The 13,298-nt window shown below is 37.9% G+C and overlaps 1 protein-coding gene across 2 annotated transcripts in view; it reads left to right on the forward strand.

Moving 5' to 3' along the window:
• Nucleotides 1-13,298, forward strand: part of MLLT3 (MLLT3 super elongation complex subunit) — a 142,556-nt gene that overhangs the window by 75,479 nt on the left and 53,779 nt on the right. The window contains exons 3-6 of one of the 2 annotated variants that reach the window (XM_063129217.1): nt 4,911-4,993; nt 8,936-9,079; nt 9,459-9,551; nt 11,726-11,845. In XM_063129217.1, coding sequence (XP_062985287.1) covers nt 4,911-4,993; nt 8,936-9,079; nt 9,459-9,551; nt 11,726-11,845 — 440 coding nt within the window. The remainder of the gene's footprint in view (nt 1-4,910; nt 4,994-8,935; nt 9,080-9,458; nt 9,552-11,725; nt 11,846-13,298) is intronic. The other variant, XM_063129218.1, reaches the window with a different exon arrangement.

The following is a 13,298-nucleotide window of genomic DNA, read 5'->3' on the forward strand; positions in this document are numbered from 1 at the left end:
TATTATGCTCATGGCTTAGCCCTTGACAATTCTCCCCCACACACCAGCACCACTTTGTTTTGGTCACCTTTTCAGTTTTCTGACTTTGTTTTACTCTTCAGTTATTCACAAGTTCTCTTTTTAAGAGACGGTTTTAAACATTTTCCTGGCAGTTGCTGTAATCTAGAGCTGACAGCATTGCACAGCAGTTTCACGAATGATCTTTCATGCGCTAGAAAAGTATATGATAAAATCGTGCGAAATAAAGGGTTAGTTATATTTAGCTTATACCTGCTTTGTATGCTTTCCGGAGCAACCCTATGGCCCCTAGACATTGTTCAAAGGGGCATAGGATACTGGGGATTTTCATCTGTACTTCCTCCTCGGAACTTGCCCCGCCTCCCCTTCCAAGGTGCCATGGAAAACTCCACAGCGGCTCCTCTTCAGAGGTTAGTGTCATGACCTCAGAAGAGGATGGGGAGAGGAAAAAGGGAGCGTGCCAGTGGGCAGGGAGGAGGAGAAGAGAAGATCTGGAGGATACTAAAGCTTCTCAAGTCTGGTCCCCACCCCCGGCAGCATAACTCCATTAGATGGGCTCAGAGGCCCTTGTAGGAAAACTCTAAAGGAGGATGGAGAGGCAAAAATCACTCATCCCATCCTGAGAAAGTCGCTCCTCTCATCCTATTAGCAGCAGCCCGGCATGGCATAGGATTCTCCCATAAGGGATTGGAATCTAGTAGGATTGCACCCTTAATGTCTCGAAGTACCTTATTTCTTGATTAAGGAACTATCATGAGGGGTGTGAATGACTTGTAAATGGAGATCCTAAGAAACTGGAGTCTCAGTTGATGATTACAGGTATCACTGAAAATAAGCAAGAAAATAGGGAAGAGATGGATGAGGACCAGTAAACTGAGGTTGAATCCTGGAAAGATGGAGGCACTTGAGAGTACGTGGTTCTGGGAAATAGTACTCAACTTGGTTAGAAAGAATAGATTACAGCGGAAGTTCTATAAAACTCAGCTTTGTTAGCAGAGGCCCAGGTAGCCTCAGTCTCTCAGAGTACCTTTTATCAGCATCAGCTGGCTTGCCAGTTGCAGACATTTCTGAACAGGAATAGTCTGGCCATGGTGAACCATGTTGTAGTAACCTCAGTTGGATTACTGAAATGTGTTATTTGTGGGACTGCCACTGAAGACTATTTAGAATTATTATTATAGCTCCAATTAGTGCAGAATTTGTCTTCCAGAATTTTAACTGATACTGCCAGATTCATTCTCATTACTCCAATCCTGAAAGTACTGTACTGGCTGCCTATTTACTGCCAGAGCCAATTCAAGATGCTGGTACTTACCTTTAAAACTCTAAATGATTTAGGACACAAAATAGCACCTCTTTCTATATCAGCCTGTTTGATTATTAAGGTCTTCGCCTGTGGCACCAGGGCGAGGTGTATCTATTTATTTATTTATTTATCATATTTATACCCCGCTCCTCAGCCAAAAAAGGCTCTCGGAGCGGCTTACACTTAGCAAAAATCTATTCACCCAGATATTTTACTTTGTATAAATTCTCAGTCTGCCTTTGCAATTTAAATAGTCTATTGTCTTTTATTATGGCTTTAGGATGTTAATTTTGTTGTATTGAACCAGGTTTTTAAATAATGTATATTGTATACCACCCTGGAGTCTCATGCGATGAAGGGCGGTATAGGAATGTTTCAAATAAGAAAATAAAAAATTGTTGAAACTGTCCACTCTTTCCCAGCTTCTCTGTTATAAATCCTTTCTGTTGTTTATACCACCTGGAACTTTATTATTTTTATTGCTATACTTCTGTCCTTCATTTTATTATTATTCCCCTTGTATGTTTACGGATGGTTATTTGTTCGTTCCCTCTTGTTATTGTTACTCTTACAAAAATCAATAAAAAGACAATAAAGAAAAGGAACAAACAGTTCAGTCTCCCTCTTTCACTTTCTCCCTTTGATGTTATCAAATTAGATAGTTCACACAAATGCCAGCACTGGTGGCTGATTGCTCCTGTAAATCACTTCCTCTGTTTGTGATGTTCAGGGGTGAGTCCCATTGGTCATATGTAGCCAAACTGGAGCCAACCACCTACAACAAGGAGGAGGTATCATCAGGTTCTGGGAACCCCTAAGGATTGCAAAAGTACACAAAATATTTAGGTGGCGGGAAGCTAAGGGAGAGGAACCCCCCTCCCAACAAAAATACACAGTGAAGACTAAGCATGCTCAGGACTATGGAATGCTGACTGTTTTGGGGGGGCAGGAGTAGAATGGAAAGGGTGAGAGGGGAATGGAATGGTGTATCCTGGAAGAGGGCATGGTTGGCTGACTGAAATCCTGAGCAGGAGCACTTCATACTGTGACATTTTGTTGCAGGTCCCACTTGTATTACTTACGTTTTATATAAAAGGGAAAAAGAATAATATAATATTAAAATGTGGTTTGTGTCTATTTCTTGCAACTTGAAAGTATTTTGTTTTCCTTCTTCAAGCTATCAGTAAACCTTTGCCATCGTTTGATCTGGACTGCCATGGACTAAATAAAATTGGCTTGGGGGCTGGATCTCGCTCCATAAGACTTTCAATTTGTCATTCCTGATCTACATTATATTGTGCTATTAACAGGGCTTAAAAAGGAGAGGAATGAAGAAAACCAGGAGGGATAGGGAATGAAATGGAGTATCCTGAACAAGACCACTTACTTTGCAGTGCAGCATTTTGTTGCAGTTCCCACCTGTATTCTATATTATGTATTCAAAGGGCTCTGTTGTGGAATCGTAATACTTTACAGCAGAATGCAAATGTTCTAGCCTAGTCTGCCTTGTTACCTCAAGTTCATATGAAAATCTTCCCTTGTGGACATGTGGAGCTCATGAAGTAAACTCCTATACTGTTGTATGAATGGTTAATGCTGAAATTTTTTACTCTTACAAAATCACTTCTGTTGCTGATTTCTCTCTCCCATACTAGACCATTCAATGAAGCCAATTGGCAAAAACATTCAGAATGCTACTGAATGTTTTTCAGTAGCATTCTGAAGAACGCTACTGAATGCTACTTCATGTAGCACATAATGCTACTTCATGTAGCACATACTACTTCATGTGTGCTGCTTCATGTAGCACATAATTAACCTAACAATTCACTGCACCACAAGGAGTGGCCACTACTTTAGCTGCCTTTAAAATGGGCTTAGGACAAATGGATGAAAGATAAGACTATCCAATGGCTAGTAGTCATCGTGGTTATAGGAAATCTCCAAATTCATAGGCAGTTGCTGACGTAGCAGCAGGAGAGGACTCTTGGCCAACCACCCTGCTTATGAGCTTCCCAAAGACATTTGGTTGGCCACTGTAGAAAGCAAATGCAGGGCTAAATAGACTGCCTCTTATGCCCCTATGTACAAACTGCCTTATTGATGAAGGCTTAGCTATGTTTTGATGGTAAAATGTAGGTGTTAGGGATAGATAAATTGCTCTATTCCTGCTCTGGATCATTTTCATATGTATTTACTCATAAATCCATTCTATTCCATTTTCTTGTTAATCTACTTTTTGAAAAAGCACAAAAATCATATTTAAACACTTGTTTAGAAGCTTATTTTCTTATCTGATTGGAGTCCACCAGGGGAAGAGCCTTCAGTGTGGTGACCCCCCCTCCTATGGAATTCCCTGCCTCTGGAGGTCAGGCAGGTGCCAACATTGTGTTCTTTCTGGCACCTCCTGAAAAGCCTTCCCTTAATGACATGCCATGGTTTATTTTGCACTTTGTTTCTTTTTAAAATGTACTTTTAATGTGTTTTATTCTGTTTTTATTCTATTTTGCCTACTGCTCCTGAATTCTGAATGGGGAGCAGTATACAAATATTGTAAATAAAATAAATAAATTTTAAATGCATTTTGATATTTTTTTTGAGCTGAAAACTGTAAGAACATTCAAGAAGTGCAAAATCCAGCAGATAACTAAACTATAATTTGCACATTATTATTTTTTGGGGTGGGGACTGACTCAGGTCTGTTGATATAAAGATCAAAAATTCCTCAAGCGTCCCTAGTGTGAGACCACTTGCAATATTCAATATACTACATGGAAGATATTTAATTTCTTTGGTTGTTTCCACTGGTTTAGTTGGCGATTTTCATTGCTTACCATTAGTTAGTTGTTTCCATTGCTTTAGGGGTGGCGTGTACATGTGTGTCAAAAATAATACCTAAACAAATATTGGTAAAGAATAGAAATCAGTTTGTGTGATGTCAACTTGCTAGTCCCAAATACTGCAAATATTGGCCACATTGTGTGTTAACATAGTTCAAGCAGACTTATCTGACCAATTTGCACAGACTCTGCACATATACACAATGGGAATTTTACTTGGGAATTTTTATTTGAATATTTGGAAACATGTTAAGAGGTAGTATACATTTTAATAGTATATACTTCCCTTACTATTAGATTATAACATAAGGGAAAATCGATGGCAAATTGTTAACATTCTAATTTTAGCATGCTGAAAGAGCTGTTCGCATAAATATATCCCCTTCATAGGAAGTGTCACCTGAAAAAGTTAATTGCAATGTTCTTTTCAGGTTTTCAGGTTGTATCCATTCCAATTGCCCAATTTTAATTGCATGGTTTTCATTTTACTAATAATAAAACTGCAAGATTTCTGAGGAAAAATAGAGCACTCCATATTTCTTATCATCCTCCAACAAATCACCCTTCTGGTCTTTCCCCTTTCTTGAATCAGGGGGCGGAGGGAAGGGATTGGAATGGTATTGTGAACTGGTAACATTTCCCCAAATTCTTAAAAATTAAGTGGCATTTTACTCAGGCAATTGAATAGCTTAGAATTATTGCACAAAATGTAAAAACTCAAAACCTTTTTCTTTCTTCCCCCTCAGTGTGCAAAGATCCACCGTACAAAGTTGAGGAATCTGGGTATGCTGGTTTCATTTTGCCAATAGAGGTTTACTTCAAGAACAAGGTGTGTAATTCTGTTCTTTCAATTTCTCAACACACACGTATCCAGTTCTTAGTTGGTGTTTTAAGCAAGGTCAATAAATAACCATGCATATAATATGGTTTGCAATAAAGTTTCGGATGTTCTCATAGTTTTATAAGCCATGAAGCTTGCTCTGGAAATATGATAGGTAATTCTAATTATCTCCATCTGCTAATGGAACAGCATCTGTCAGTGAAGTGGATTTACCTCCTCCACCCTACAGTCCTCACCCCTGCCAATTCTGCTCTTGAGGTTTGGGGGACCCTCCGGAGCAAATTTTGGGGGTGTACAGATGGATGGAGATGACAGGAAAGTTCTGTTGCATGAACAGATTTCACTTGCACAATGTTGGATGTTGCCTAATGGGTATATAAAGAAATTGGATGTAATTACAGAGAATGTCTTGGACTCTACACATACCAGCAAGATAGTTAGTGTTTAAGGCAGATTTTAAAGTACTTCTTAATCAAATGAGGGAGAAAGTAAGTTCCTTGAATATTCTCATATTTTTCTGCAGCTGTATAATGTAATTATAATGTATTGGTTTTAAAATTTAACATCACTGGTTTTAAAATTTAACATCACTAATTCTTTCTTTGTAATTAGTACAATTCTATCTTTGATGTAGTTGCAATAAATTATTGTTTTTATTTGACTGTTATTTGACAAGACAAAATGACCAAACCTACTTATTCAGTACCTATATCTACAGAAGACATATAGCCATTTGATTCCTATTGTACCTGTACTTTACTATGCTGGACATCTCTAAATTTGTTCATCTTGCTTTACATTTTCTTTGTGTGGGGAAAAAAATTGAAGGAGAATGGTGAAATCCAACATTCGTTCTTTGCAGCAATGTATTAGAATAGTTGTGTTTTATATTGGATAAAATCCCACATCGTGCAAGCGGAAGACAGTCTCACCCCTCTCCTGTGCCCCCTGAAAAGTGGGGAAATTGCTTCAAATCTGCAACCTTGTGTGAGTAGTGCAAGAACCCTTTGCTCAATTTCAGGCATTTCCCTCCCTCGTACTACTGGAGCCCATGAAGACACGTTGCACCATATTCTGTTATAGTTGCTGAGAGAGTATGTTTTAGCCTAGGTACTTACAACCTCTAGAAAATAATAAATGTTATTTGTGAATCAACAATGTGGCTACTCTATATTCCTTCTCCATTCAGTTCTACTGATTTTGAACATTATTTTTTTCAATACGTTATTGTTGTTATGCATAATGCATAAAAGGTGCAGGACAAATAAAAAACAAGTCCCTGTCATGCAATCTAAAAAATAATTGGATCTAGTAAAAATAAAAAGCATACAAATGCAATGCACACAGTTTGTTAGCTACTGAGCTCATGTAATATGGCATATAGTGTTTTGTTCCAGAGTCTGGAAGCTGTTTTGGCTTTTTGTTAATAAGAGTGGGAAGAATTACTTTCTACAAAAGACAGGCAAATTCTCACTACATCTATAGACACATTAAATCTTGTTCCTCCCTAAGCTTTCAACTGAGCTACCCTATTCCTGTCCTTTCTAAAAGCTACAGAACACTACTTGGATTAGTTGTCTTTCATTAGAGCTGACTTCAGACTCACAGAAAGAGAGACAGAATTCAGTTTTGTGGAGTTTACAGGACTGTTTTGAATCTTGGTGTGTGTGTGTGTGTGTTTCCTGCTGATAACACATTTTGAGAGTGGGCAGGTGGAAAGAGGACCCAAGTGTCAGTTTGATTGCAATAGTGAACCTGAACTTAATTGTATGTTCTGTAACTTATATGCTGTACGCATACTCAAATTTCATTTGCAAAGTGAGAATTTTTGTATGCCTTTCCCTTTTAGACTTTTCATTTCTTGGCAGCCTGAATTGCACAAATCTAGGGTATAAATAAGAAAAATGTTGTCCAGGGCTATATTGCCTCAGGCCTTCTAAGACATTTTTACTATGTTTACAATAGGACAGCAATTTGATTCCTTTTCCTGATACTCCAAAATGTGTCATGATTGCCTAATGTGTGATGGTGGTTGTCTGTTTTTATGTTAGAAGAGCTACTTAAATAACTGTATTTCTATGAAATGCTTTATCCATCTTCACTTAAGCTCTGGTGCCATGAGCAATAACAGTGTATCTTGTTTTGCATTTATTTTCCTTATCAAATCACTGAGAGCTTAATTAACTTTTAAAAAACAATATTCTCAGTTGATTGGATTTTATAAGTTTAACTAGCTAAAACCTATTAGAAACTATATATATAACTCTGTTAGGTGTTATATGTGACATATCTCTTCACATTTTGTGGGAGATTTATCGCTTTTATTTAGTAGAGATAAAGATAGCAGCAACAGAATACTTGACCAGATGTTGTATATTAAACTGTTTCTTTATGATGACCTTGAAGAAAGTAGTAAAGAATACATCATCAAATAATGAGAGAGACTACAAAAAACAGTCTGTCCTTTTATTAATACAGATGACCAGAGAGAAGAGCAGTTAACTGCCTTTTTACAACAGCAATGGAATAGAGCAGAAATCCCCCCTCCCACTTTATACTGGTAGAATGTTGCTCTATCTAGAATCAGACTATGCATAACGCATCATCAATATTTCTAACAAAACCAATACATGAGATAGAGCTTTTCACTGACAAAGGAAGATTATTAATCCAGTGGCCATTATCTGAATGTCCTTTAGGTTCACTCCTCTCAGAACATGCATCTGCTACCTCAATCTCTTCAATGTCAGGGAATTACACATAACTTGATTAAGGCTGCTTTTCTATGCACACTTAATTCTAAGTAAACATGTTTATGATTGCACTCTATACCAAAGTTAAAGCCCTTGGGCTCCAGTCAGTAATGTTAAATTAGGACATAGATTCTACTTACTATAGCCATGGACTTGCTTGGTAATCTTGAGCAAGTCACTCTCCTTCAGCCTCGGTTCCTTATTTCTAAAATGGAAGCAGCAGCATTTATAATATGTTACTTTGAATATAAACAGATTGTAAAAACATTTCTTTTTCAATTCAAAATTACGTCTCCTTCTTTAGCACAAGATTCAGAGCAGACAACACGGTTAAATAGTGCTAGAAAATATCAGTGTTGCTCAGTAATTAATAAAAGATATTATAAGAACTGTTGCAGTGATGTAATTGTCATTTAGGCACCCTTAGCTGATTTTAGTAGTTGCAAGGAGCCTTAGGAAAGGAGATGATAACTAAGTTATAAAGGGTGCTAGGTAGCTTTGGGTTTTATGCATCATAACTAGCAGCTTAAAATGTTCTTTGGCACTAGAGATAATCAGTACCAACATGGCAACACAGGGCTGGTGATATTCTGAACAATCCATGGCCTCTGAACATTTGCCGTGGGTAATTCTATTTGAGCCCTAGAATTATAAAAAAGAAGTGCTTGTGAAGATGCTGTATGGATGACTGATTATAACATAAAATCAATTTACTTGCACTAATTTTGGAAGATAGATTTGTGGATTGGGCTCAAAATAGTTTTGGTTCTACCTCTCGACGATTTGAAAAACAATTACTGATTTCTAGAAGAATGCTACTGACATAGTTATTTGATGCAATAAACATATGTTTTCCTTGCCAGAGAAGGCTTAAGTTTAGTTCAGGACAGAGAGGAAGAATATGCACTCCAGTACCTTACAGAGAATTGATCAAAGATAACTTCAGTTATGGAAAGCCAGCCTCAGGCTTTGACTCAAACTTGGAAACTCCATACCAAAATGACTAAACTCACTGCTCACTCTTAAAGATCTTAATTAAGGTTATCTTAAATCTTAATGATTTTAATGTCCTGTTTAGCCTACAGGTGAAGAAATTAATCTGTAACCCTGGAATAAAAGCCACTGTGTCATGTAGTTTAAATGCTTTCCTGTTTCTTAATTGTGTTCTAACCTGTAGGAAGAACCGAAGAAAGTCCGCTTTGACTATGATCTATTCCTGCATCTGGAAGGCCACCCACCTGTAAACCATCTTCGCTGTGAAAAGCTTACTTTCAACAACCCAACGGAAGAGTTCAGAAGGAAGCTGCTGAAAGCAGGAGGGGTAAGTTCCATCTATATGTAAAAAACACGTGAAGAAGGTTGTTGTATGCTCCTGGTACACGCTAGGCAAGGCTAAAAATTGATCCCTAGACACGCACACACGCACACACACACATACACACTATAAAACCATTCCTTTGAGTAGAAAGGACCAGTTACGTGAGCCCCATAGTATAAGCACATTATGTATGACATGGAGCACATTGCCACTACATAGAAGTAAAATAGTAGTGGAACTGTTGCAGAGACTGTAGGCCGACTGCCGGCAGGAGATCAAACTACTACTACAGGTCAGGATTCTGACATTCATTTTGTGGATTTACACATGTTAACTTCTACCAAGTTGGTGCAAAATTGTTCTTTCTTGTGAGTTTGTTTAGGACTTCATTTCCAAAGGATCTGGTATCAGAGAACCTGACATGGCTAATACTTTCCCTACCCCTAGAGTATCTCTGCCCTGCACTAGTGTAAAGGTAATTATAGAGCTGCTGTTACTAGTTTGCTTAAGGTCAAATTGCTTTTACCTCTGTCCTTGTTAAATGTATAAAAACCTGATACACAGCTAAGGCCATTTTCACAGGTGATACTTAAAACTCAACCCTTCTTTGGTTTTGTGTTTCTTCCATTTGTAATTGAATTTTATTTTTCTGTGCCACCTCTCAGAACACCTAGAGCTGCTCCCTGTGTTTTTACCATCAATGCACATAGGTGTTTTACAGCACTCCATAAGCAAAAGAGGCATGTCCCTGTACCAAAGGACATGCCTGTTATTTATTGTTATTACTTTCAGGTAGCTGGATGCACATGTGATAGGAAAAACATTCCCTTCCACTTTCTCCCCTTCCATTAACAACATTCAGAAATGGACAGTCTTATGTTAAGAATGCCTCGCTTGCAAATTCATCTCTCCCCTCCCCAATTATCTAGCATTTTACTCATGTGATGGTTGCAGAAAAAACTTAAGAAGCTGGTTTGCTTTTCACTTGTCCAGCAAGTAAGGAGAATTCCGTCAGTGTTAGCCTCAAGATCCAAATCATTTTAAAGTTTGTTGACTTTATAACACCAGATTCAGGGTTTCTAATCTATACATGTTCCATCATGTGGCTTCTCCAAAGAACAATGGCTCTGAAAGCTTGCTTCAAATTTTATAGCTTGCTGTGGTTGATGCAAGTTGTAGGATTTCCTGCCCCCTGGAGAGTAAACTTTGCTTGTCTTTTTTTTTCAAAATTATTGAAAGGAAGTTCTCAGCAACAAATGGACATAAGTAACTAATTCTCTCTTTTTTAAATTATCAACATACACAGTTAATTTTGCACAAAGCACAGAAAGATTAGCTGCTTAGATATGAAAAACCTGCTTGCTTCCTATTAACATTGTGAACATAGCAGAATTACTGTCTAGAATATCTAGAGTTCATAAATAATACTTACTCCTAGCCTAATCCCAGCAGTATGCTTGGTGATGCATCCATTACCTAGTTACGCATAGGAATGGTTCGGGTGCAAAGACTTCCTAAGTGCCTCATGAAGGTAGGTTCAAATAAATAGTCTTCCTGTTGTTACAAGCGTTATCTGCAAATTTAACAAGCATCATTTTGCTGGACTGCATATAAGCAGGCTGATCGGCCAAAATTGGAAACTAAGAGAAATCTACTACTTCAAGGCTGGAACCATAATCTGTCATCAGCCCCAAAGCTTGCCCAATAGTAGACATAGGTAGTGTTGCACGTGTGTGTGTGTGTGTGTGTGTGTTCTCAATCTCTGGACCTTCTGCAGCATTGGGGGGAGAAGTAATATGCTATTTTTTAAAAGCAGTAGAGGGGGCTGCAGGGGATATAGTGATGGCAGACAATGACTTGGTTCTCATGATGAAACAACCCACAGTTTGTTAAGCAGTGGGGGAAGAGGCAGTTCTCAAGGACTTCAGCCTAATATTATTTCCTGGGACCTCAAGAGCGTAGGCTCCCCCAATCCCCTTGTGTGATACAGCAACCCTCAGCCAGGACTTTCATATTCATAATGGCGGACATCACTCACCACAGCGCCTCAGGATTAAATTAACCCACATTGGGCTGTCATGTTGTATGAACTGGCCTATTGATTGGTCCAAAATCACCCAGTGAGCTTCATGGCCGAGCAGGGATTGGGATCTCCTGAGTCCCAGTCCATTACTCTAACCACCACACCACACTGGCTGAGGCATCCAGTGGTCTGGATATCTGTGGTTATGGCATTTGTTAGTATTTGAATATTTCAATGACGACTTCCTGGGTTACAAAGCTTGGAAGTTAGTCAAACAAACATGACTGTGCAAACATGGTCCACGCAAGCTTATGGTATCACATCCTCCCACGTCCACGACAAATTCATAATATCTATAATTTCTTCCTCAGAGTCTTTCCCCCACAAATTTATTGGGCTTCTTTGGGCTTCTAACAGCATTGTTTTATATAACTTCAATCTGTCCTTTCAATTTATGGTGAAAGCCAAATGAAGTTAATAAAACTGTCAATTATGTGCACTCTGCAGAGGAAATCAGAGTTGTCCAGTTATCCAGATTGTTTAAGTGTCCGCTTTCAAGAGCCTTGCTTTATATCCTTAGCTATTTTATAAATGTTACTAATGTATTTATTTCCCTTTCACCGTAGATCATGGTAATGTCAGATGGATCATCAGCTGCTTCAGGGCAGAGTCTTCACCTCCCCAACCTTCCCAGTAATTCCCTGTCTTTTTCTGAAGTGAAGAAGAAATCATCTCATGGGCCAAAGGTGAGATACGGCTTAGTATTAGAAATTGGTCAACAGTTTTGAATATAGTATGGCAAATTGAGCCAATAAATGACAAGTTCAAGGCAATATTTAAATCAGATGAGTAAACAACCAGTCATAATTCAAATATGGATTTATAACCCGTGAATATTTGGGGTTTCTTAGTTATTTATTTCATTTGTATACCATCCAGTAGCCGTAGCTCTCTGGACAGTTCACAAAAATTAAAAACATAAGGTACAGTGTAAAATATAAATGCTTAACTAGCTGTCACGAGTGACTTATAAGTTCGCTTTGTCAATGTTCATTGTGTTGGTTTAACGTGTGGTACATTCTGAATTTTAATTACATGTTAAATTTATCAGAAACCTTTTTTTCTAATTTAGATTTTGCTGTTGTATCAACTTAAGATTTCAGTGTGTCAAAGTAAATTTAGGATAAGGAGACATGTTTGTATTAGCTTTTAGACCATACAGATCTCCAGATACATACACATTTTGCACATCTAGCATACATAAAACTGTCCAGTTTTTTAAACTTAATGTTGTGGATCCAGCCTTTTGAATGCCCATTTCCACCAAGACTCATCACTAATCTAAAAATGTGTTTCCTCAAAGATCAGTGGTTGCATCTCTAAGGGAGAATGCCCCCCGCCTCCATTTATGTGCAGTGGTTTCTTTGGATCCTGGGCAATTCCTTGTGATTTTTTACAACATACTGTCAACTGTGTTCCTATGTTTGACTCTGCATATATGACTCAATGAAGAAGGCAAACGAAGAATCAGTATATCTCGCACACATGTGCTGTTTTTTGGAATGCTTCCTATTGGTTTATCTATGTGATGATTATAACTGCTCAATGTACTGTAAAATAATCTCATGAAAAGCTGGAGTGTCTTTTTAGGGGTTGTAAGAATGATCAATTCCCTCGAATTACTTATGTACACATGTTATGTCATCTACAGGATTAATTCCAGTAAACAGCCTCCAAATGCATCATTTACCCTGATGAAGTAGCTTAAGTTCACAACCTAGCAAGGGATTTAGTTCTGTTCTATTGGTTTCAAAGGAACTTAGTTGAGACAAACTTATGTTGAATTTTGCCTTTAATAGTTTTGGAAATGACAAGAAGAAACTAGATTTCTGATCTAAATTCAGCTTTTGGGAAAATTAACAGGCTAGCTAAACATTTAAAATAAGAACTTCCTCTTTAAATAGTACAGTGTTCTTATTTGCTTGTATCTATCATATGAAGTAAAAGCATCGATTTGTATCTGATGGGTTGTATCCATTGATAATCAAACTAAAGTTCATTCATTTCAATGGGTCTACTCTAAGTAGGACTACCAAAGCATGCGGCTACCTAAAATAGTTTGTTCCTTTATTCTACTCACATACTGGCATGTGACTCTCAACTGCTGTCCTCCTTTCAGTGCTTTTGTGTTCCTCCCTC

Source organism: Elgaria multicarinata, chromosome 6, assembly GCF_023053635.1.
Source record: "Elgaria multicarinata webbii isolate HBS135686 ecotype San Diego chromosome 6, rElgMul1.1.pri, whole genome shotgun sequence".
Lineage (NCBI taxonomy): Eukaryota > Metazoa > Chordata > Lepidosauria > Squamata > Anguidae > Elgaria > Elgaria multicarinata.